This window comes from Lineus longissimus, chromosome 3, assembly GCF_910592395.1.
Source record: "Lineus longissimus chromosome 3, tnLinLong1.2, whole genome shotgun sequence".
NCBI classification, from domain to species: domain Eukaryota; kingdom Metazoa; phylum Nemertea; class Pilidiophora; order Heteronemertea; family Lineidae; genus Lineus; species Lineus longissimus.
In genome coordinates this window covers 11564831-11591895 of record NC_088310.1, presented here as the reverse complement: position 1 = coordinate 11591895, position 27065 = coordinate 11564831, and the positions used below count along the sequence as shown (strand labels likewise).

Below are 27065 nucleotides of genomic sequence, written 5' to 3'. Positions count from 1 at the left end.
AGGGATGCCTAACTACTGGCTCGGAGAATTCCATGTTTCGCTTGCATTAATTCATTGAGTCACATCGCTATCGAAGTGATTAAACGGGGTCTCTCGGGAGAAGTGTATCGCAAGAGCGACAGAGAATTAAATGGAAGGCTGAAAAGTAACTGGAAAATTTTTGCGCTGCTAATTGACCTCGAAAATATCAGGTTCGTTCGTGCGCAATAAGTGTTGATCGATATCGAATGCATTAACCAGTTTGATCTAATTCGCTGATGATGGAATCTAGTGGCCTATGATCCTTTTTCGAGGCGTCTCGATGAACGCAATACTGGAATTGTGACCTTTGTGTTCCAACAAAAGTTTTTTCGTAGTGCATGGGCTCATGACAGTCATAATTTAAATTTTAGACTATGGCGTTTTCAAAAGCATCATCTCTACTTCTAACAGCCATCAGTAGCGGCGAGCTTAACGCTCGAATATATGTGGCTGCGGCGTGCGAATCAGTATCACCTGCAAGGTGGATCGTTTTTCCGCTTTTGATCATCGTCGTCGCGCCAGATTCGCCTGTCGGCCATTTCTTTGATTGGCTTTCTGAATCCTTCGGGATGGTGCTTGCTAAGGTTTCCGTTGCCCTGCCACGCAAAAATGTGTCCATCTTCGGGTATTGTAAATTCATGTTACTGGAAATAGTCAGGACGATGTCGCTGCGTAGTATTCGGGTTGATTATTCTCAGTCCGAGAGGTTGCCGGCGGCCAAAATAAAGGCGACTCAAGATTTCGGTGAGTTACTCTGCCATTATCTTGTGGAAGACTTTTGTTACAAAGTAGGGTTGGCAAACGTGTTATACTCCATGAAGAGCAATCCCGATAGGAATATCCTTTCAGGAACTCTAACTGTGCTAGTTATAAGAGGACTAAGCCGCCTGTGGAGATTGCCTGTGATATATACATACTGTAGTGCAATTCAACTAGATTCGCCAAGCTACCATTGGCTTCCTGTAAAGACAGATTCATGCGAGCAAGTCTCATAATGTGTAAACTGAATGTATAAGCATTTGACTTCAAACGATCTGATGTCAACCCTTATATTGGAACCTTAAAGCAAGTAGGGTTGACCCTAATCGTTAACAGGGTCAACATGGAATACTTTCCGATGTAGGTAAGCACTTACTGGAGTCATGTCCTACACATGCGTATCGATAAAGCACACGGCGTCTCTATCGAGATGGTGACTACACAAGGCTGATCGGAGGTATACTTCCTGAGGGTTGCCCACACCTCGGATGTTATGTAGAGCAAACGACATCCGTGCCCACAGACACGGCAGAACAAACTAATTGCGAGAAAAACTATTGCTCTGTCGTGGATCCGATCCGATCCGGGGATCAAATTTTTCCGTACATTGGATGGCATTTGCTGTTAAAGAGGTTGAATGGCGCCTCCAGAGGCAATCAACAGCGCCACCCGTAGCAGAAATAAGAACTGCTTAGTGACGCCATGGTTTCCATATACGGCATCTCATTTGCATATTTTTACAACCTTATTTACTACGAGTTATGAATATGCCAGTAGCACGTGGATCATGCCGGGCGGCACTGTCAGGTGTTTTCACTATGGGTTACATAATCGACTACAAAGAGGCCAGTGTTCTAGTAAATGAAGTTAGCAATGATAGCGAAAGAATGTTAGTGTATGTTACGCAGTCAATAGCAATAGTAGTGAGTTGGAGAGAGGAGAAAATGGAAAATGGAGAGAATAGTAGTATGGATTTCGAGTCGCCGGTGGATCCTGGGCCGGTGGAGAGCGAGGCCCCTGATCCGAACAGTACAGAAGAAATGGAGCAGCATCCTGGCCTAATAATAGTACCAAACCTTCCTAACATCTTGGAAAGCAGACAGAGAAAAATCAAAACACCACACCGTGGCAAAACGCCAGGCAGTGAGTGTCTGTAGATTTCGCACACTCGCACTGTGTTGTAAGCCTAAATGCTGTACATGCTACGTGTATGACAGTACATACCTCGCAGCGCCGAGTGCGGCTCGAGCATCATCAACTTCCATCGGGATATTTGGTAAAGGCAGACCTTCAAGAGTCCCAAGAAGAAACTTTGCAAAGTCTTCATCAAACTGATAATCATATTCCTTCCTTCTCTGTCTCCAACAATTAAAAGTTGCTGCAGTCAACCTGATGCGTTTATCCACGAGCGAATCGACGAGACGAGGCATTTTTCAAGCATCCGAATGGTACCTTACAGATCCGCAAGGGGCGCGTTACCGAAAATGTTGAAAATATCAATAACGTGATCGTAAATATTGTCATATTTTTCAAGATGAGAGTATGCAAATGATACGCAAACGGTAAACCAATGAAAGGCCAGTAACTATTGAACCTTACAAGTGATTTGGGGGCCTTGAAACTCCTTATATTTATCAATTAAACCTTATTCCCGCCTTGACCGGGCCGTGCAAAACTCCCTTTTTTTTCCAGGGCACTTCCCTTTAATACAAATTGTGCGTTTCCATAGACGTAAAAAGTACTGTAGAACGGAAGTTTTTCGCGGCACAATTAATCGTGGTGTAATTACCACACGTGCTATTTGCGGAGGGTATACGTGGTCTCTGTGACCACCTGTTCGAATAGTAGCTGAGATCGACATAGGGCCTAGCAAGAGACAATTGTAGAAACATTGCATCAATGACACAAAATTCGTGTAGAAAAGCAAGATATTTTCGCCACAGAATATCCTCCACTCATATTTTTCTCTTCTACAGAACGAGTCCTTTCGGGCCACTGTGCAAAACCTGCTAATTTCGTTTTTCTGCAATGTTAATTTGGGACTGAACACAATTTTCCTGTAAGAGACTTGTAAACAAAGTAAAGAAAAATCATTCATTGAAATCTTTAGCGATTTCATCTATTTGGGGGGGGGGGGGGGTCTGGACACGGGCCATTTTTTTCTACTGCATATAGTTAATAATAAACTTGGCACATTTCATACATGACAATAAAGACAACCTAATAATCATCAAGAGATAATCAGCAGTAAGAGGAGAAAATGTCAAAATCAATGCACTATACGTCACTAGTTCAAGTGTATTGCAGTCCATGCTAGTGAGGCAGAAAAGCTGCTATATTATTATGCGCTTTTAGATCTGATGCGCTGATATCAAATTCGAGCATCTTACCGTGTCGGCCGAAAGAAAGAAACAAAGTAAGTTGGGTTTTTTTCTCGGACCAATTATAAATATAAATAATAGGTGGAATAAGTGCAATTTTGGTCAACGCGGTACTGTAGCTTCCCCATCAGTCTTGACCAAAAAAAAGAAAATTATCCGAATGCCAATGCCGACGATTCAACAACTACACTTTTCAACAGATAACGTGACGTACTTCTGAAAGGCAATACGGCGGCTAAGGAATTTTAATTAAGCCGCGTCTTTAGCAGTTCCTACTTATTTGTTACACGCGCATCCCGAGGCAGAAGAAGCAGCACTGATAATGCGGGTTCTGAATAGGTTCTGCGCTGCGTGCTGGACACTGATGGTAAATGTAACTGCCGACTTTCCACCTCTGACATGACAAGGCCAAAATCGTTCATCAAATGGATGTCAGTATGCGAGACAATGATGAATAGCTTAACTACCGTCCATTCGTAAATGCTTTATCCGCATCATCTGAGGCTTATTCGCGAAGTACTGGTTGCAGTTCTTAGAAGCTTGTTAATACGTATACTGATAAACAGTTGAATGAGAATGGATCGAAGTGGGTTGTGATTATTCATTGTCGACATTGTCGATAATTATCATGATATAAAGCTTATTAAAACAAACAATGGGTGTCCGCTCATCTACAGTATGGTCTAACTTATGTGACAAGCCACTTTGAAAGAAAAAAACCATGGAGTTTGGGTTAAATATTGGCTTGAAGGAAATATAGTGCAATGATCAAAACTATTTGACTATTTGACGACTATTATAAACAGATGAATAAACAGATGAATAGTATCAACTTTCGAGCCCAAAAGTATGACCAGCAAAGTTCAACTCTACTGTCCATAATAATCTAAGAAAGTACAGCAGTCTCTAATTGTCACTGCACTAAGCGAACTTTAAAATGTTGTCGTGTTTTATTCAAACGATGTAGATTTTCTGCTGTGCCATCAGTAAACATGGTAAACAAATGCAACACTGATATTAGGACTTCTCTTAAATCTCGGGTTGTTGTATGATCGATTTTCCTTCGAGAACTCGATATTTATATGAGTTTTCCCATTATTTTGTGCTGCGTGAAATTCAATCCTGAATAATCAGTGTTAACATGCGAAAGAAGGCAATCTTATACGACAGATCACACTCTTTGCCTTAACATCACCAGAATGACATAATGAATCACCAGATGATGATTAAAAAGGTAATCTGATCAAACGCATACTTTCCCGCTGTCATTCCGTGAACACTACCAGCTCTATTTTCTGTCCGCGAAATCATAGATGCCCGTACTTATACATGCACCTGATATTTGTATATCTGCATCCAAAATGTCACAATAAGTTCCATCTATACTTCATAACACTAGCCGACATGTTAAAAGTCACAGCTCGAAGTCGTTCAGTCATGTACCGAAGTCTCATTCAATTCTTTATCAGAGCAGTTCGAAAATTTATTGTAAAATGGCCAGGGGCCATGCGCTGCGCTCACTTGCTGTTACTAAAAGGAAGTCAAGTCAGGCCAAGTTTCGGCGATCTAGCCCAAGTGGCTACGAAACTTGCTCGTCATGTTGGAGAACAATCAAACTGTATTTTTTTACTGACAGGTGATACGTATTGACAGTATCAGGGTAAAATCCACTGTAAAGTTATATATCTGATAAATCTTTGAGCTATGATAAACACTCTTAGAAATAAAGTTGTTTAAGCTTTGAAAAACCTCTAAATACTTTCCGACCAACACAATGCACCTGTTAGAGGTTTTTCAGAAAATTTTTAAAAACAGTGTTAACTAAGATGCTGAAAAACTACTATAGAGTTTTCACTTAGTTGCAAAACATGTGTTTTTTCACTTAACTGAGTAACCTCTCAAGTATGTCTGGGGTGCATATTTCTGTTGGCTAAAAACCATTTTAGTCTCTTCAAAAGGTAAAAAACTTCATTCTTTAGGGTGTATGATATTACTAAGATGCACCGATCCGATCAATTAAACTAAGCAGACTCCTATTTCGTAGTACTGTCTTCGTTTTTTGCTTTAGATTTTGCCCCAGTTCACTGTAGACTACCAAGGCTCGATCATACACGGTCACAATACACACTGTAATAACAAGGAACATGTCAAAAAGCCTCTAAGATTTCCACTAGAAATACTTCAATCTCTCTCAAACTGAGTTATTCGCATCAACACTAGACAATCAATGTCAGACCAGTCAGTGTATAATTCATTAGCTCATTTAGGTATGTAGGCCTCCTCCACGAAAGTGCAGCTATGCGTCAATTATAAAGGGAGCTAAAACCTTAAGGCTAGCTGCTCCCAATAGTAAGTGTTAGAATTATTCCACGGCGATACAGAGATTCTGGTTCCTGCAGTATTCATTAAAAACACCTCGACTATGATTGATTTCATGACATTCTTATTAGCATAGCCCCCTTATAAATATCACGCAAGTGTTAGTAACGGACACAATTGCGCATTCGGAGATATGAATGTACAATTTTACACTTTGTGTGCGTTACTTGGGCTGAAGGGGTTATCGTCGTCCAGGGTACACATAAAGTGTACCCAGGTTCAATGTCGTACAGTGAAATTGTACCCAGGGTCCACTTTCTATTCACAAACTGTAACCAGGTTCCTATTTAGAGACCTGGGCACGAGCCGATTACCGAGATCTCGTCGGATGCGTGAATTACCGCAATTTAGGTACGTTGGTTCCACGATCCTCCCCCAGGCGTTACTGACGCTTTGACATACATGACATATGCACACGATCGAGGCCTGACGGACGGCGTAAGTAATTCTACGCTTGACTTTCCGTCCTTTAGATACGAAGATGCTGTCGCGGTACTCAGGTATTTTGGACAGAAATTCTTTCTACAACTTCTCTTTAACTTGTTGCGCGGCCACCTTGATCTTGTATGCACATCACGTGACTTCATCGAGAACAAACTCGTGCCCAGGTCTCTAAATCGGAAGCTGGTTACAGTTTGTGAAAAGAGAGTGAACCCAGGGTACAATTTCACTGTACGACATTGAACCTGGGTACACATTATGCGTACCCAGGACGACAATAACCCCTTCAGCGTTAGTTGGGGTAAGGAAGTACATGACGCATATCAACACACGACGGTAGTTGATAAAGTATGGAATTAGTGAAACCTTGGAAACACTGATAAACCTTGGAATATTCAATGTAAACCATGGAATCACTGTGCAAATAGCGCGGGAAATCGGGTGCGTTCCTTCCTCGATTTATACCCTCCCAACTGACAGTCTCGTCCCAGCTGACTTTATTGATAGCAATTTGCCAGTTAGTTCAGAAGCCAACATTTTTAATGTGGAGGATGACGTCATCAATTGGCAATGCGCTGTGGTCGTTAAAATATTTTATTTCTCTTCAATGGAAGCAAAAATTAGTTTTTATGATTGTTTTGTATTCCATAGACGATAAAGTATTATGCTCGGTACTAGATGCACGAGATCATAGGACAAACACACACGTGAATAAAAAAACCCGCTTAGAACTGGTGACGTCACAAAGATCTCTGCATCCCTCGATGCGTACTGGAAGATGTAAGAAATCGCTCACGGCGAAGGAAATTTTCATCCGCAAACTTCGGTAATAAACATACATGACTAGGCTTCTTTTATTCATCGTTTGTTATAAAATATCAGTCAATCATAGACAATTAGGCCTAGACATAGTCGTCAACCTTATCCATGCATAATGCATGACAGGCCCCCAACTTCCCAAGCAACTCGTCTGGTCGAAAAGGCCCCGTGTGGTGGTGGCGTATTTATAAGCGGAGCGCTATTAGTCCATATTATGGGTGTGTGGTGGGCGTGTCTTCCCATATTTGGGAGATCAGTACTGTACACTGGAGGCGAGGTACAACTGGGTTGTTTTAAAATATAGACTATTGAATCGGATATGCGACAGATTTCTAAATTACCATAAAATTCCGATCTGATCATGTAAGAATAAGCTCCAAATGTTGATTCGTAACCACGTTAGGTTCGAATGGCATTATTTCATGTTTTTATGCATTTTTAGGACTGATTCCAAGGTTTATCACTGGTTCCAAGGTTTCACTGATTCCAAGCTTTATCAACTACCACACACGACACATGTAAATGTTGAATCCATTATAATTGCAACCACGAAAGGCCAACGCTTGTATGAGCATTACGATATCACACAACGCATTGATTCTCTTATTCACACAATGTGGCCGATCGACCAACATTTTCGTCTGCGCGTTAAGGCTTTTGAAACCACCTCTCATCAGGTGTCATTACGTGCTCCTCTGATCCGTTGATTCAATTAACCCCAAGTAACATACACAAAAAATCAAAGGTCTAGGCATATATGAGGACCAACAAAGAAAATGGAACACCCCTTTAACGAGCTTTAATCTCCGTCCGACAGTGGATACATTATATTTGGCTAGCGTGAACAAGGCGTGCATGTATGTTGCAAACGCAAACCTGTTTCGTTGTTAATGTCAACTCATGGAAGATGGCGATGTTATCTGAACTGTTCTCTTAGTGTCAAGTACATGTACATGTACGTACTTCATCCAGTTGTAGTGTCGTATCAAACTAGTAGTGAACTTTAGCTACCAGAGATGCACCTTAGATAATATAATTGAGATACGATTTGAAACCCTTAATTTCCCTCCGTGCCTGTTTGTTTCTTGTGCATGATATCGTATACCGAAGGCAGAACGTAGATGCTATTTTTACAAGCGTGTTGTCTTCATTAACATGCCCGATCATGAAACAGTTTCTACAATTTCAGGTCTAGGCAATTCTCTTCATAAACACCATCGTAAACGTGACAAATTGCCTATGGTAATGAGAGAGGAGCGGCTAGACCCAAATTTGAAATCAAGTAGATATTCGACGTCGAACACTTTCAGAATACATGTAATAGATCACTATAATGGGACAGCCGAAGAACGAATTCATTTTGTGAATGATACCTTTATTCCTTTAAACTGATATTCCGCTTGACTGATTGTTTAGATATGATTAAATAATTGTTAATGATATACCAACCATTTTTGTTCTTTTGTCAATTCGATGATCAAGGCCAAAATATGCCACAAATTGGTCACGAGACGCTTCATCCTGTATAGTTAGTATAAGTTGCTTATCAGTGTTTGACACGTTTACGAGGCACACGTGCCATACTGTTTAAAGACATGGTCAAATAGACAGAGCGACGTGACACGAATCATCATTTGGTCAGTCGTATAGATATTGAACAACATATGATTACATGTCGTAAACACGGTAAACGCAAACGAATGTGATGGGCTGTATATGACTTGGAGGTAAGATCAGACGGACGCTTTAAAACCATTGTCAGAAATGGATCCCCAAGGAAAATGTGTCCGGCCCTATTGTATTATGACGAAAAATGGCAATGCATGTTTCGATAGAGCGCATGAAAAGTTGATACATTCGTGGCTTAAGAGATTAAAAGCGCGTATTCATAGAATGCTGTGTTCCCTGGTCATTCTATCCGTCAGGACATTTCAAACTTTTATACAGGTACCAGGTTTGGAATGTCCTAAAAGGGAATGTCAGGGGAACAAAAGGAGTATATTATGTGCTTTAACCTTATATATTGTATTGATGGCAATAGGCTCTTACCATTTAGGCTCTTACCATTATACCATAATCCGTCGAAACACGCACAATATAATAGGGCCTGACAGTTCTCGCAGGGGGCCATTATGTACTCCTCTGTCCGATCTGCTTGATATCTTTTGACTTGACGGGATTCTTAACGACGGACCGTGAGACAAGAACCCAAATGCAAAATGGCGACCAGTCAGCCGCAGGTCGAAGAAGTTACTCGGGTTTAATTTATCACATTGCGCTCTACAGTAAGTCGGACAGATCAATTTAACACCTCGTTGATACTAGAGATAACCAAAACTAATGCTCTTCTGTCAATTATTGACAGATGGTTATCCGACAGGAGCTTTATTTCTGACTACTAAAACGTGACAGACTGACACATTATCTGACCACTTAATCAAACATCACGATAATCAAGACTGACACGTCATCAGGGGGGTGTACTGTCGACTTTGATAGGTGATCAAAGTTTCGAGCATAAGATGTGACCATCAAAATAGAACCTCTTATTTTGAACGTCGAGTGGTTTGCCTATAATTGGTATGCATTCCAATGACCATCGAGGAAATGAGGCAATTACTGTTATTTGACTTTGATATTGCCCAGTTACACTTTCATCATAAAGGCAGTGCTGAATTAGTTTGCCTTACGCCGGTTTGCGCCTCCGACCCACATCTGATCTATCAAACTTAGGGCCATAACGATTGAGCGGAAACTGCGGAAACAACCTAAAACAGTATGAGAATATCGATATCAAATTTGTAAAAAATATTTGTCACATCCCATTAACATCAAATTTTCCAATTAACTGCGATATTTATCGAGCTTTTAGGAAAACAATTTTATATTAATAGCTCTTATATTGGCTGTTTGGGCCAAGTGTCGCAGATTCAGCTCAATCGCCATGGCCGTAAATTAGAACCAACCATTCAAGCCGCTCGGCAGCCCTGGCCTCGACAATGCCTGGTTTAGAGAGGTCACCAGATCTTAATCTTAAGACACGCCAGGGGATCGCCTGCCCGGCAATTCCCAGTCCTTTGTTGGGTGTTTATCACGAATGACCTCTTTGAAAAACACTTTCATAGGTGATGCTTTCTTGATCTCAGATGCTCAGCCCCCCCCCCCCCCCCGTATCCGACCAATACGAACAGAAGTAAACACAGGAGCCAGGCGTTCGACGCGGGCCACTAGGATGTTTTTTTTAAATCGGCGCATGGGGGCTAGCAGCTTGGTACGTGGCTGAGGGTTTTTGTATTGTTCAAGATGCGCTACCATTGCGTACCATGTTTTTTTTGTCATTGTATAGTGATCGAGGTTCCCATTCAAATGTACATAGCATGATTTACAAACCACGTTGACTGCTTGCAGCAGCTATCAAGGAAAATAGAAGTCGTGACAGCTTATTAAGTAATCATCGGTCACTCTCCTTTTACTTGAATGAAATGGCCAGGGCCATTGTGCTCACCTCTTATGAAGGGAAGATGGATGAAGCATTAGCATGGTTTTAAATGTAAGAAAGAAATGAAGTAATGTTTTACAATGAAATTAATTAATCCTGCATTTGCCTAGGCTTAGACTATGACATCCCACTTAGCAGCATTTCAAGGCACCCTTAGGGGAGAGTCCACTATTAACATTTGGGGCCCTGCTGGCCAAACTGAGAATCAGAAAAAGACTGCAGTTTAGTCTAAGAGTATAGGGGTACATTCGTACCAAGTTAGGGATCTGTAGCTAAAGCAGTGACAAAACGTGCCGTCATTGTAAAATTGCGGCGCCATAGGAAAACTTTGACCTCTGTGACCTTGAGAAGTAGGTCAAATCAAAAACCCACATTTATGAAATGTATCCTTGCTAGGAGTACCTACCATAAAAATGTTATGAAAATCAGACCACTATTAAACGAGCAATCAAACATTTTAACTTTGGACATTAAATTTGGCCCCCGGGTGGCCAAACTACGAATTTTTCAAAATGCCCGCCTGGCACCCATATTGGCTATCACATTTGATAAAAAATCAAGGATTTAGTAGAGAGTACATAGATATACATCGAGATCAAATTTGGTTGCAATCCGATCATTAGTTTCGGAGTAATAGTACTGTGTTTATTTTTCAAGATGGCTGCCTGGCGGCCATATTTGATGTCCGAACGGCCGAAATTTTAGGGGTGGAATAGAGAATCGCCAGATACATGTCCACACTGGTTTAAAACCTTCTAGCTAAAATAGATAGGAAACATGCTACTGTTCAGTGAATCAGCAAACTTTGACCTCTGTGACCTTGAAAAGGAGGTCAAATCAAAAACCCGGAGGATATATGATGCACCTTTGCTAGAAGTACCTACCATATTTTTTTCAAAATTTCCCGACTACTATTAAGGGAGATATTACATATTTTCACTTTTAACGTTTGTCCCCCTGGTGGCCAAACCATGAAACGAATCGGACCGAAACTTGGTCTCCAAGGTGTCATTACATAAGGGTACATGTGTACCAAGTTTCAACTCAATAGCTCTAACAGTTACGAAACGTGCCCGCTAACGGACGACGGACGACGACGGACGACGACGACGGACGACGACGACGACGACGACGACGACGACGACGACGGACGACGGACGCCACGGTATGGGATAAGCTCACCTCTGCTAAGAGGTGAGCTAATAACTGCGAATGCGAGAAGAGCGATAAAGTTATGCATGAACAATATCGCATACGAAAATAGTTGATATTCGGGTATTTCTGCAGGGACGAATTTCGCGCTCGTATGAAGTACAAAATGTATCCATATCGATTTAACGTGTGGCCGCGTTATGATTTACGTTTACAAGTAGCTACGTCTTTCGTAAAATCAATGTGTGGATGTGACATACAGTTTTTTGATCTGATGTAACTCGCTAATGGGAACTATCCAGTACTGAGACTTGTACTATTTAGCTCACCTTGGTGAGCTCATGTCATCACGTCTTGTCCGTCGTCCGTCGTCTGTCAACAATGATTGCACGTTTGCTCATCACTGTTGAGTCTTGAAAGTTGAAACTGACTGTGTGGATGATTGTCTTATGACACCATGGCTTGACACTCAAAAAAAAAATCGCCTTTTGACCTATTTTCTGGGTTCCAGGCGGCCATCTTTGAAAACCTTGTTTTGTCAATATCTTATGATCATGTACGCTGATTGCTAGAACCATGACATTTTACTGTCAATACGTCCGATGAAATGACATGACATAATATACGGGTTGTTGCTTTGATCTACTTTTGAAGGTCACATAGGTCAAACTCTAAAATTTCAGCAGAGGTGGCACTTTTCGTCATTAATTGTCCAAGACTCTTAACATTAGACGTGTAGACACATATTGGGCACTGTACAAATAAACAAAAACTCCAGTCATTGTGACCTACTTTTCAGGTGTAAGTAGGTCAGGTCGTAAAACTCATTGTCGGTCATATACATCAGTCAAGGAACATTCACTGAGTGATCTTCAAATGTGCATCTTTGATTGACATGATCAAGTTTGAAATAGTACTTATAACATTTTGCCCTTGACGTAGTTTATAATGTCAGAAAGGTCAAATTCTAAAATTTCACTGAAGGTGGTACGTTTCACTACTATTTGTCACAGTGAGATTTTTAAATTTTTATATGTAGACACCTCTTGGGCATCTGTACAAGTTGACCAAATTTAGCTCAATTGTGACTGAAATTTGATCTACTTATCAAGTTCACAGAGGTCAAACTCTAAAAGTGTCATTGATAGTGCCACATCGCGTCATATTTAAAAGTCAATTATTTTAACCTCCATGTCTCATTTCAGCTACCACTAAATCATTCCAAGGTGAGCACAATGTCCCCAGGACATTTCATTTACCAATAACACGTTTGAAAAATGAAGAACTGTCTTATTATTCGACCTCAGGGCCAGCTATAAAAATGGTAAAGAAATGCTAAGTATTTTACCTCATTAAGTTTAATTTGGCCGTGTTCTCCATTGCCCTGGAGACAGCTTTCCATGAATTTCTTAGTCGGTATAACTCCCTGTAGTTGTCGAATGGCAGTCTCGGGTCGACGGATTTGCTTACTGTAGACTGATCTGGAATGCTCGGTGGGTCCGGCTTCACTGACGTACAGCCCATGACCTGCATCGAAAAAAAATTAACAGTTATACATCGCCTTAGGAGAGTGTGAGCCCTGTTTGGACATCGTCCTTAACCACTGGGTTGAGGTACTTAGCTGCAGGTGCGTTAAATGTCTCACTTTCAATTAACCTTTTCTTAGCCACTTAGTATACCACAATATTAATTATTGGACATGTATATATCATATTGTCAATATTGTCACTTTAGATTTATTATAAACCATGAAATATTTGGAAATAGACGGGCAGTGCTGTAATAATTTATATCAAAATGTAGCTGGATAACTTTGATGTATCATATATATAGTTGTAAAGGCGTTTTGATATTTCAAGGTGTACTACGTGTACATGGTTACATGTACTTATCAAATATGACACCACTCGTCACAAACGCCTTATTCAAAACCATTGAAAGCCTTTGTCTCGTTCAGACAGTATGACAATTTATTATCATTGCGCTCACATATCATCACGACTGAACTGAACGAATGCTGCGGCATGGAAAATATTAAATGAATGCCTAAGTCGCTACACCAATATCCTCAAGCAATCGCATTCATTCAATACGTCATACTATATTTCAGTATCGGATTTCTTACTCGCACGTCTGATTTGTGAGTATAATGAGTTGGAGATATTACATCCCGATTGGCCAGATAGCCTGTTGCAGATGAAATGATATTGATTTCCCTGGGGCAGTCATGCTATTAATGAGCATTGAGATCCTCTGCATTTTCTTGATTTGGGGGATGGTAGTAGAATTTATTTATAGTTTGTAATTCCTGAGGACGGCGTTAATATATCCCCAAGGTTCATGGTAACAAGAAGATATATAGAATCCCCTTGAATTGTTGTTAAACCATCCCGGCAATACATGAAATGTACTGACAAACCATCTCATTGGCAAAGCCGTCGGATATTTTTGCAACGGCAATATGATGTAATGTTGGAATTAAGGAGGTTGCTGAATGAACAATAAAGTTAATCCGTATTGACATATATTCAACAAGGTTCATGTATCACTACTACTCCGCTGTAATTCATGTGAATATGTAACCACTCGACGGCCCCAGAAAATGCGTTGATTTTGTTCGAGCCGTGTATTCGTCCATCCGTAACCTATTGAAGTAGCTACTAAATACCTATAACTTCCAACTAGACAGTACAAAATGTTAAATGAGTGTATAAAATCTGGGCAATCAGAATAAGTGTGATCCTCTAAATAACACTCGATCTTGGTGTAATCCTAAGTCACAGCCCGTGTTGGACTTTAGGATCACACCAGGTGTCACACCGCAAACCCAGCTTGGTGTTGAAGATCAGGAATTGCCTGTACATTTTACATGCGGTGTAACACTAAACCTCTCAGGGATTAGTAAGAGCCAGAGGTCACAACTTCAGATCAGTGGTAGCCATCTTTGCCTATGTTGTCATTCACACACTCAAGATGTTTTTCATCCCAAATGTTCACTTTGAGGCGAATATGCAACAAGAAAGAGGTCAAAGACATGAACGATCGGCAGCAGTAAGTGTTACAGTCGATAGTTGACAACTATAGTTGGTGTGACACTCAGCACCTCAACACAAACACCATGTCTGACACCTAACACGGAACACCCAACACCTAACACCAAACTGACCCCAGGATTAGAGGGGTCGGATTAGGTGTAACCCCTAACACTGACACCCAACACTGGGTGTAACACTGGCTGAGACCTCACCTAATGTATTGGTCTGGAGAGGTTTGCAGGTGTACAGGTCTGCAGGCAGTGCAAAGGTTGTTACGAGAAGGTGTCACGATCGAGACGTAGATCTACTTTGAATTTGATTTTGAGACAGATGATCATGATTATCCATCCTAATAAAACAGGAATTGGGCAATTGCGACTAAATTGTTACGACGCAGAGAAGTCTTATTCTTACCTGCTGTGACCGCTTCTCGACTGCTCTCTCGGAGAGGAACTAAACAGGTGATGTTCTCATTTGTACGGCGTATTGTATTGTCACCATCGAATTAAGCACTAACAACCATCCACCTTCTTGACATTGTACAATGAAAGTGACTGGTTTCTCTGATACACGACCAGTTGGTTGGAGTCAGGGAAAACGGCCTATTATGTGCATCTTATGCGAACATATCTAGGTTGCTTTGGCCCTGAGTTGTTTGAGTAGGTTTTTTTTCTTCAAAAAACACAATCACGTGATTACTTAGTGCACTACCAACAGCCACCATTAAATAATTAATTATTCAGACTTTACACACATTTTACACTTTAATTTCATGTGATTACCAATCCTTATTGAGCAGCCCAGGCGAAATTTCACCCTGAATGTTGTACATATCGTTTTTGGCCCTCGGTTCAATGCATTATGGGTACATCGACCACACAGAATGGCTTCTAAGATAACCAAGCTCAATCTATTGTAGTATATACTGATATGCTGATCATGATGCTCTATCTACATTCCGGCAAATAACTTCAAAAAAGGATATTGCACATAGGTAGTTTGGGTTCTGACCGAAAGGCGCTAGAACAAGATCGGGGTGAGCTTAGAGAGAGATCGACGACGAAGGTTGCTCGAGGCACATGAAACCAGTGCATCGCACATTCCATTCATTATGCCTCTAAAATAAATCTTAACTGATGATACCACCAATAAAATTATTGTCCAGTGCGCCTGTTTTCGGATAAATGCACAATCTTACAGGAAACAGCGATTGTAGTTGATATATAGCTGCGATTAACCAGCTGTTTGATTTGATATAACGGGACGTTATCACATAATACTGCCAATTTATTTCAGTTAACTCACTATATATCGGAACGGGGAGGTGTACACGCGGTACACTGCTACCCACAATATTACACGCATCACATCCGATCAACAATCATTGGAAAGTTAAAACCACGGTGTCTTTCAGAGATGATAGGTTGAACCTGTGCATGTGGGTTTTACTTTTTCAGTAACGAAACTAATTTGCATTTGAAAACAATGCGGGGAAGACCTCGAGTTTGCCCCGCAAACTCCGGACACCTCTAGTTATATTGGTATCAATTAGACAAGCAGATACGTAAAGCTGAGTCAGGGACCTGTCTTCGATACATTTCCTTCACTATTCATGATTCGAAAGGTAAGATTTATATAGTTTCGCAGAGGCACGCTAACGTTAATGTACCGCAAGCAAGTATGTTGCCTGGCCTGGGCCAGCTGCTTCGTCAAGAAGTGAACTATGAGGTCGATGAAACAGCACTCCCTGTTTATTTGATCCAAACATTTGTTTATGGTTTACGTTTTATAAATGAACGCATTTTTCCATGTCCATTTGCTGTGGGTAACTGATCAGGTTGACCAGAAACACTGAATATGCAGTAACATGCGCATGCAGTTGCAAAGAAATTATTTGGTGGCCACCAGTCGAGAATTATGTAGAAAAAAAATTGTTTCCGATCAGAGGTTAGCCTACCCTTGGAGTTTGTTGTGTTCGAAATTAATATTAAATAGACATGGCGGATTAATACCAAGTCCCTTTCATAAATCTGAACATTTTAACTTTGATATTTCTAATCTGTATAAATACATAACGAGTATAAATTTCAACGATACCGTTGTGTAGACTGATATACATTCTAAACCCGAAGTTTAAGGAAATTGTGGTTCATAACAAGTGCACACCGGTATAATTCTATTCACACGAACGGCGTATGCCATTAAGACTCAGTAGAAAGCATTAAAAATCGTTCGAAATACGGTTTACCTGTTAGACACCAATGATATAAATTAAAACATACCTAATTTGTGTGCAGATTGATTGCCACGTTAAATACATGGGGCATTTAAATCGGCACGTTCAAGGAACAAACGTCTTGGCGCCAAAAGAAGACGTCGGCCATGTTGGGGAAAACACCGACGGTCGTCCACCTGCAAATATGACGCACTTTTTATGACGTAATATACAATATTTTGACGTCATACCATGTAAATGGAGACCTCCATGGTCCAGTGCAGTTTTTTTCGGCGGGAATAATGACCAGTCAAAATGTAAATGGGCCAAATTATAGAAGCAACATGTGATCTGATTGATATCCACTCAAAAGTGTCTCGGTCGTTTTGAATTATCACTGTGGTTACAGTAATGAAGAGCAGTACAGCTCTGATATACTTACTCATTCAGAAACACGCACCTAAAAAGTATGACGGTGGATGACGAACACTGTAGTATAACATAAATTCACCACGCATCACCTCGGCTATGACAGATCTCCGAAGAGACGGGAATTTCTCATTCCTATGCCGGTCTCAGATTGTATATGCACCCATAGCATACTTTTCAACATAACATTAGACAATTTCTTTCATATGTCGATGGAGGGTTAATACCTTCCTTTGGATTTCTGAACATTAACGAATGAATTGCATCTTAACTAGCCATGCCATTTGATTCAGTAATAAGGCAGATTCAAGCAAATCAAGCGCACACTCGAATTCATGCAATGATCGATGAACCGATGTTCTTGTTTAGTTTTGAATCGGCACAAATCATGGTCATTTGAATGACTCTAATTTCACAAATTATCTAATCAAATAGGCTGAATAAGGAATGAACGTGCTAGAAATATTCCCTATATCAGAATGTAAGCATCTAAATGATGTTTCAGAATATGACTGCTTGCAGTTTGAAACGATTTTATGAAACTAAATAGAAATTTCTTCTTTGAGTGATTATGAATAGTGGCTCTGGCACGGTCAGCAGACGGCCATGAGGAGGTCTGATTAGCCAGTTGGTGGGCTATAATGTAGTACGTAGATTGACTGATAGCTCGTCGTGATATGCAAAGCTATTGCGATGTATATAGCCAAAGCTATAATATCTCAAAAATGTCATATCCAATAATAACCACACCGCCCACGCCTTGTTATTTCCGGACCGTAGCTGTATTAATCACGTTAATCGACTGAGGCCCGGAGGAGATGGCTTCGATATTATTGAAAGCGTTGGTGTCTTTGATCTTGATGATCTTACGTGTGTTTTCCAGCTGCTTGGAGACTGGTTGAAAAAGTCTTCGTCTCAAATGTCAATACTGACATATATATACATATTCAACTCTTATTCCTCGCGGCTTAGTCACGTGGGCTTTTTTGTTTTCCAATGCAACTGCGCGACATCAAGGATTATCGTATCTTACTTCGCAATGGTTGCAGGTCTTTTCACCCATCCGTACACACGGCTCTCACATCTTCGCGACAGAATGAAGTACACACTTCAACGAAGCAATCACGAGTAGCCCAAAAAAGGGCGCAATCAATCAAAAAGCGTGCGTTTTGGCTCATCGCGGCGCGTTTTGTCCAGAGAAAGGACCAATGCCGCGCGTTTTGGCGCGTTCCCAAACGCGTCAGAAATAATCCAGCTGTCGTTATGACGTCACCGAACGCGTGAAATAATAATAATAAGAATGTTCAAGTTACGATTCTCCAACCGTTTTGCTTATTTGACCTGACCTTACGATTGGCAATGGTTACTACACTCTTGGGGGACACTCCTTGACCGATGGCCATTGGTGGCCGTGCACTGCTTCTAGTGGCAGGTAATCAGTCCGAAAGAATTACAGCTATTACCGAGCAGACTGGCTGACTGGAAGCCATATTGCCTGATTGGATGGCTCGGAAAATTGCCTGATTCACGAACTGGAAGATACACAGGTTCATGAACGTGATCTTCTGTGCACTGATTTAGTCAAAGAGTGATTATGTCTGAAAGAAGTACGGCCATGTGTGTCACACATCGTTTTGCAGAATCACTTCAGGGAGGCCAAGTAGTAGAATATCGACACTATCGTTGTCCAAAGAGAACACAGTCTCATTGAGCTGGAAGCAGCAAGGATCGGGGATCGGGAATTTTTTTATGAAACGGCCAGGGGCCATTGTGCTCACTGTATAAATATTTGGTGCTTTGGAAATCATCCTGGTTTTAAGAAACATTGTATATGTATAGTATATAGGTCAAACCAAAGTCGGTATGACATGTGATATATCGTTGCTTGGAGTAAGTACCATAAGAATATCATCAAAAACAAGTCACTAATAAAGGAGATATTGTACATTTTACCTATTTTAGTTTTGGCCTTCTGGTGGCCAAGTTGAGTACCAGATCAGATCGAAATTCGGTGTCCGAGGTTACATGACGTAGGGAGTCATGTGAACCAAATTTCAAGTTCATAGCTTTAGTGGTTAAGAAACGTGCCATAGTTACACTCAAACGACCAATTTACGCCATTTGACCTCTGTGACCTTGAAAAGCAGGTCAAATCAAAAACTCATATGATATGTGGTGTATCCTTGCTAAGAGTATCAACCATAAAACTTTCACCTAACCTACCGTAAAGATGTTATTGAAAACGAATCACTAATAAGCGAGATATCACACTTTCTAGGTTTTCACTTTTGGCCCCCTGGTGGCCAAGTCGAGAATAAGACCGGACTGAAATTCAGCGTCAGAGGTCACCTGACCTAATGGGTCCTTTGTACAAAGTCTCAAGTATATAGCCTTATGGGTTAAGAAACGTGCCACAGTTACGCTCAAATTGCCACTTTACGCCATTTGACCTCTGACCTTGACAAGTACGCCAAATCGAAAACCGCATCATATGTAATCTATCCTTGCTTAGAGTAGGTACCATAAAACTTTCACCAAAAACAATCAGTAATAAGCGAGATATGGCACTATTCACATTTTTGTTTTGGCCCCTTGGTGGCCAAGATAAGATTCGGACCGGACCGAAAATCAGTGTCACAGGTCATCTAACATTGAAAATTAAGTCAATTCAAAAACCTGTACGATATGTGAAGTATCCTTGCTCTGAGTACCTACCATAAAAATAAAATTAAAAACAAGTCATTATTAAGCGAGATATTGCACTCTTTACCTTTTTTAGTTTTGGCCCCTGGTGGCCAAGTCGAGAATCAGATCAGACCAACATTCTGTGTCATAGGATATATGATGTAGGGAGTCATGTGTACTGAATTTCAAGTTCATAGCTTTATTGGTTAAGAAATGTGCCACAGTTACACTCAAACGGCAAATTTACGCCATTTGACCTCAGTGACCCTGAAAAGTAGGTCAAATAAAAAAAAAACTCTTGAGCAAGAGTTTTTTACCCCCAAGTAAAATATTTCTGGACAACTTTTCTTTTTAGTATGATTATCAACTTATCAATGAGATACATATATATATAGTGTCGTCTTTTTTTGAAAGTCAGTGCTTTTGAACAGGTCAAGTTCCTCCAAAGAGGGGTCGTTTGGACTATCATGAAGACTGAAAAGGGCTTGAAATTTCAAAGAACGCATGTAATCAGAAGGAATAAAAAGAGATCCCAGTTCCAGCATCTTGTCATCGAGGTCTCCGGTCGCATTTCCCTTTTGAATCCCCCCCCCCCCGTATATATGTAAAAAAATCGTAAAATGTTACGGGAAATTACATAATTCCCCTAAATTCTTGACCCCTCCTTCTCAGATGCGTGCGTAGGACCCATAAACAACACGCAGTCAACCCTATCCCCATCCCCTAACTGACCCCTCCTCCCCCAGCGTCAGCCTATTGTCCCGCTTTTAAGAATGACCTATTGAAATTTGAGCTGCGCACGTGCGTTTCTTTATTTGTTTACAATTTCCCGCGAAATCTCAAAGATCACATGACCTACACTGCAATCATGTATTGAAAATAACATCAACCGACGGCCAAGGCATTTCATAATTGATGCATTTGTTCACTTTACTTCATATACAACCAACAGCTCAAAGGCAACTGTGCAATGAATTCACTCAGCTGGAAACTGCGTCCCAAACCAACACAAGAAAAAAACTGTGACTTACACAATAATCCTACCCAAAGCTGACAGCAGAGACACGATTCAATGTACGTGATCCATGTACAGTAAGTATACAAATGCATACAGTTTCAAATTGTGCCCGCCCACAGAGAAGTGTGTTAAGAAATTCAATGAGGTGCATCTATACATATGTAGCTCGTACACTTCTTCAAATTCTAGGAGAGTTAATTTGAACTGAAATTGTTTAGGTTTCTCTTTTGTGACCGAACAAATTTGTAGGAATTACATTTCGCAATTTACCAGAACACCGTCGAGCTATCATTTCCTTTTGAAACATATTAAGAGCGTGCCCTCTATTCATAATCACGTGATGGAAGTGCGTTCCTTTCGATACTACCATTGGAACTTGCTCATATCTTACCATAGACTGATCGGGATGTTCGCGAATTCGAAACTGACCAACTGTGCGGGAAGTTGAATAATATTATATCCATTCAACACTTGTTTAAATGTGAACCTTAGTGCTGGCCTAATGACTTGATGAATTAATCGTAACAAATAATTCTTTAAATAATGAAAATGTAACCTAGCGCTAAATTTGTTCGCGAACATTATTTGCAAATACATCACGGTGGTCAACGTACACGATTTATCCAGTGCGTAGCAACGGTTTATCTCCTAACTTTGCACAATCAACTCCATTGTGCGCCTTGGAAACTAACCCTAATTGTGAGAAGAAGTCCATTTTCAAGTGTTCAACCCACGCAACATTCTTGCATAATTTGAAATAGGTGAATTATTAGCTCATTGACGCCATTCAGTTAGTAAATCATGTAACTGCCCCGCAAGAAATCGTCCCTGTAATCGAAGTTCGACAATATCTGACCATGGACTTTTCGAAGGACCAAGCTAGGCTTCTCTGCTACACTGTGTGTTGCAAATAGGTATTTCATTTCCTAGCATTAGGATGTAATACTATGATATCAAACTTGCACATCACATCAATACGTTCACTGATCAACACAGACAATACGGATGCACGACATTTCGGGGGTACCGAAGAACAATGTTAAAACAAGTAAAATATCGTTTATAGGGCACACTTCAAGTGTATATTTTCTGTTTTATACGATAGTATTTTGTCTGGCTTAAGGAAGAGCTTTTAAATTGATTTGTAGGAAGTCGTTTTTCATGGTTTATCATGTAGTCTACTAAAGGTTTATCTTTTGCAGTACCGTAGTGTCGGTTATCAGCTTAATCTATGACCAGGGTGCAGCAGCGAGGCTTCTCTACTTGAGTCTGTTGCTTTGTGGGTGCGTGCTGCCATTTATTCACACCCTTTTGGTTACCTTAACCACCGCGTCACATTCATCCTGAGATTCAGTGTTAGTTTTCACTCCTTACATCATCAATAGGCGAAGTGTGTTGAAAACCACTGGGTATACCAGGATGAGTCATATCAAGTTTCGCTAGTATACTCATTTCCATACAAGATTTCGACTGCCTTCAGGTTTTTTTTCCGTCCGACTGTTCGGCTTATTGATGAAGAAACTTGACCGAAAACCTATTTCAGTAACTCTTCATCACTGACACCCTGCAGAATGTTATAGATTACACCATGATACTTGCATTACTAATCAGTAGAATATTGCTGGATAAATTCGACTTTGTTTTGAAAGATGTAGTTGATCCTCATGCTTGCGTTCACTTTCGTGCTTTACGCGTAGATGATGAACCTCACCAAATAGATGCTTCATGTTCGGCTATGATACGATGCAGCATGCGGAAAAGGGTGTTTATAGCTAAATGAGAAAAACATTGAAGTAGCAACCAGTTTAGAAAAGTTTATTCGCCATCCTATAAAACAATGGATTCGACGATACAGCTCGTAAATATTTTTACTTGTAAAGCGATATTTCATGTGAGAGTCAGTAAAGGGAAATTATGCCCGTGTGAAAAGTGTCCTCGGTGCACATTATATACGGGTCTCGTTAACCACTGCAGGCAGTTATATACGTCTTCAGACATTTTTAAATGGTTCACTGGTTTATGCTGCACCGGTAAACTCCAAGCGATACTGTAAAACGCCAATCTAGAGGCATGAAAACATGGGACAAGTTTTTAGTGTCCTTTTGGTCGTCAATTACAAAACGGAAATGCAAAATACTATATTATGAATGAATACAAGTGATGCGAAATGAGATTATCACACAATTTAACAGGATTTGTTTTCAAAACATAACATAAAAATGTTGAAATAGGCTATATGACAGTATTTGCAGATACCAGGCGACCAATGAGTGATGAGAAAAGTGAAGATTAGCTCTCTTCAGCGTGTGTTTATTGAATAACCCCCCCCCCCCCCCCCCCCCCCCCCCCCCCCCCCCAGATCTTCAGCCATTCGATTTACTATTTTCCTCAATCAGCTCAAGCTTCAAAGTACGGAGACAGCAATTATCGCACAAATGGAATATTATGATAATGCTGTACAAATATAATGGCGCCTCTAATTGGAAATTGTATGATGGTCGGGATGGGTCTAAGAGGTTTATGTATGTATACAAAGTAGCGTTATTAAGGAATATTTTGAAATCGCTAATTTTGTCTAAAGTCACCTCCATTCGCTAGTTTTAGCCAAAGCTAGATGTATTTAAAAGGCATAACAAAGCAAAATAAGATTTTAAAATATTTCAGTTACACACGCTTTTTTTAAAGTTAGTTATTTTACTAAAATCTCCTCAGTTGTCCAATGATAGCCAAACTCAGGCGTAAAAATGCAACTCAAATTTTCAAATGATTCATATAGTAGAAGGAACCACTACTGTGTAACTGTTTTAAAACGTAAACCTGAGCTTTTCATTAATGACATGGTATTTGGGCGTGAAATGGTCAAGGGACTTTTAAATAGTTTATCTGCCACTGTCTTTTACTTTTACATAATGTTTTATGGGTGTTACCTTTCATATCATGTAATGCTTTTAATCTGTCTGCGTTAATAAATGAAATAGTCTAGTCGAAAATATACGGTCCTCCAGGGCGCGTTCGTGTGTTACTCCGTGATGAGATGATCGAACGATAAAACACATGCCGTGTTTTTTGTTGCTTGATAATGATACATAACCTTACATCCAGTAAGGAATACTGTCAAACATGCCAGAATAAAGTGCAAATTCGACCAAAAATAGTAGATGATGTGCAGAAAGTAACAGATACCAGACGGGGTGTAATAAGTTGTCAAGATGATAAATGTGTATACAACTGAAAGGCAAACAACCTAATGGATATCTAGCGATTTCCGACAACGAACACGATATTTTATTTGCCATCACATAATTTTTGCATCATATCATGAGGCGGTATTGGCTTTTCTTGGTAAAGTAGATTGATGAGGATGATAAAACATCAAGCTTTATTGTTAAAACATCCTTAACTTAATAATTCTCGCATGGGGAATTTATGATCTCTGAATAAAAGATGAAACTATAGTTATAGCGCTGCATCACTATAATATGTAAAATGTGCGATCAAAAATAGTTGTTAATGTAATTTTTTATTGCTGCATAATTGAGACGCCCATGTTTGCCGCCATTAATCTTTCGGGGTCACAATTTGATAGAATTATTTTAATCATTTAACTCCTTACACATGTTTATCCAGTCTGCAGTGAGCAAAAGTGCCGCAAATGCATTGTTGACGGAAAACATGAAGACAGCGGAGCTCAATCGCAAACGCTGATAGAAAACAAAAAAATGACATTATCTGGATATATAATGCCAAGGTTGTGTGGTATCGAAACAAACTGGACGGAACAGCTCGTTAATCAAAACTGATGTTTTTGCGTCACGGTTCCAAAACTATTGCTGTCAGTATGAACTCTTGCCCGAAACTGATTTACATTTCCTCCTTGTGGAAGCACACTTTAAATGCGAACCGTTGAGCGAAGGGCTAATAAAACGTTTTAGAAGACATGGAAATTGTTGTGTAGATGTTTATGGGTTTAATTCCATGTCATAGCTAACAATAAAACGGCCAAGGGCCATTGTGCTCACCGTATAGATATTTAGCTGTTAGGAATTCATCCTGGTTAAGGAACATGCTACATGCATAGACTAAAGGTCAAACCAAAGTCGGTATGACATGTGAGTTATCGTTGCTTGGAGTACCTACCATAAACATATCATCGAAAACAAGTCACTAACAAGCGAGATATTGCACTTTTTACATTTTTTAGTTTTGGCCTCCTGGTGGCAAAGTCTAGAATCAAATCGAATCGAAATTCGGTGTCCGAGGTTGTAGAGAGTCATGTGTACAACATTTCAAGTTCATAGCTTTTGTGGTTAAGAAACGTGCCATAGTTACATTCAAACGACCAATTAACGCTATTTGACCTATGAGACCATGAAAAATTGGGTTAAATTAAAAACCCTTATGATATGTGTTGTATCCTTGCTAGGAGAACCACAAACATTTTATCAAAAACGAGTCACTCATAAGAGATATATCACACTTTTTGATTTCCACTTCTGGCCCTCTGGTGGCCAAGTCAAGTATCAGATCGGACTTAAATTCATTATCAGAGGTCACCTGACCATCACGTCCCGACGTTTTTGAAACAGGAAACGACGATGGACGGCGACTGACGACGGACACTGCGATCTTAAAAGACACCCCTACGGTGAGCCAAAAACAATATAAGCGCCTCTTTCCTGAGCGTGGATAAGCGTCGCAATTCGCTGCTATCAAGAGTCCTTTGTGGTCAGTAAGTTTGCGATTGACGAGCAAATGAGTAAACTAACATCAAAGTGAATCGAAAGTCAGTGGAAAACCGCGCAAAGTGCGCCGTGGCCTTCAATGACTTTATACTGGTTTGGACTGTTTTAAATGGTGGAGTTTATTTTTCGTCTGTGATCGGGACTAATTTTGCGAAAATTGATATTTTGTAGATGAATGTCGGGGTATTTTCACGCGTTGCAAGTATATGTATTTTGACTTGCCAAAAAGGCAATGTTAGGGGTTGATGCTTGATCTGAGGAAAAAAGCCCACAGAAAAAAATACCTCTGTACGATAGGCTAATACGATTTGGTCGTTAATTGATCGTCTAGCCAAAAAAGCCTTAAGATAGTCTGTCTTTTAAAAGGATGTAAGGATGCATTCAATTTTTTTTTCAATACTTTTCAAAACCGAACCGTATAGGCTAAATTACACACCAGTTAAGTTCCTATATATCATCATGCACCTCCTTCATCAATCCCGTCATACCAGTGATTCTCACCAAACAAGTCTTACGTATGATATTAGAGGCTTAATTTACGCCGGTATGGAATCCAATCAATCGAACTGTCAGAAAAGATAATCAAGAATGGGATCTGTATTAATTGCATTTGTCAGCAGGCAATGGTGGTTATACGAAGTTGGTATTAGTCGTCTCTGATGTGCACTAAATAGGCAATTTTATTGATGAGAAATATATCTGCTGGTAATGAAAAATCTTAAAGGAATGGGCGGGTTTTTACTCCGGTAAGTTTGTTCTTCTTCTGGTTCATCAGTAAACTATTTTTCTCTACGTATTTGATGCTTTTCTTATTTTGTTTCAATTTGGAGATAGTAGAAAAACTCGTTATTCATTATTCTTAGTACACAGAAGTCCTGGCGCGAAAGACCTTTCAGTGTACGCAGATATCCGAGTTCACGTCAACCCGCAACGTCATTTCCAATATCAGCACTAAGCCTATATGAACTTCTAATAAACCAGGTTGTTTTATTGAAACCTATATTCACTTTTATGGACATAAACGAAAGAATATAGGTTTAATAAAACAACCTGGTTTATTAGGAGAAAATATAGGTTGTTTTAAAAAAAACAATATTTCTTTTTAATAAATTTTAAAGAAATATGTGTCCTTTTTTTTCAGGTTCGCGGAGGCTGATCAATCGCTATCGCTTAGTTAAATTAGTCTCGAGCAATCCAGCCTAATATACTGTGTTGACGTTACTGTATATAGCCGGGAGAAGGGCATCATGCTGTAGTGAAGGCCTAATTCATGTGCAAAATACCGACCCCGGGCTATATAAATAGCCTCTATGTACAGTGGTACTATAAATGATGCACTGGTATGGACGTCGGCATAAATTAACGTATGGTTATTTTGTGCAAATATGGGGTATACTTCCATTTGTATTGCTTTTAGTCATGTGATCGGCAATCTCATCAAGCGCCGATACTTTGTTAGTTATTTGACATGGTCAGAATATGATAGTTTA

At 40.1% G+C, this 27065-nt stretch overlaps 1 protein-coding gene across 2 annotated transcripts in view; it reads right to left on the bottom strand.

Moving 5' to 3' along the window:
• Window positions 1-27065, bottom strand: part of LOC135485714 (cytoglobin-1-like) — a 74962-nt gene that overhangs the window by 27590 nt on the left and 20307 nt on the right. For both annotated transcript variants that reach the window (XM_064768107.1, XM_064768108.1), the window contains exon 2: window positions 12800-12978. In XM_064768107.1, the coding sequence (XP_064624177.1) occupies window positions 12800-12975 (176 nt within the window). In that variant the 5' untranslated portion in view covers window positions 12976-12978. The remainder of the gene's footprint in view (window positions 1-12799; window positions 12979-27065) is intronic.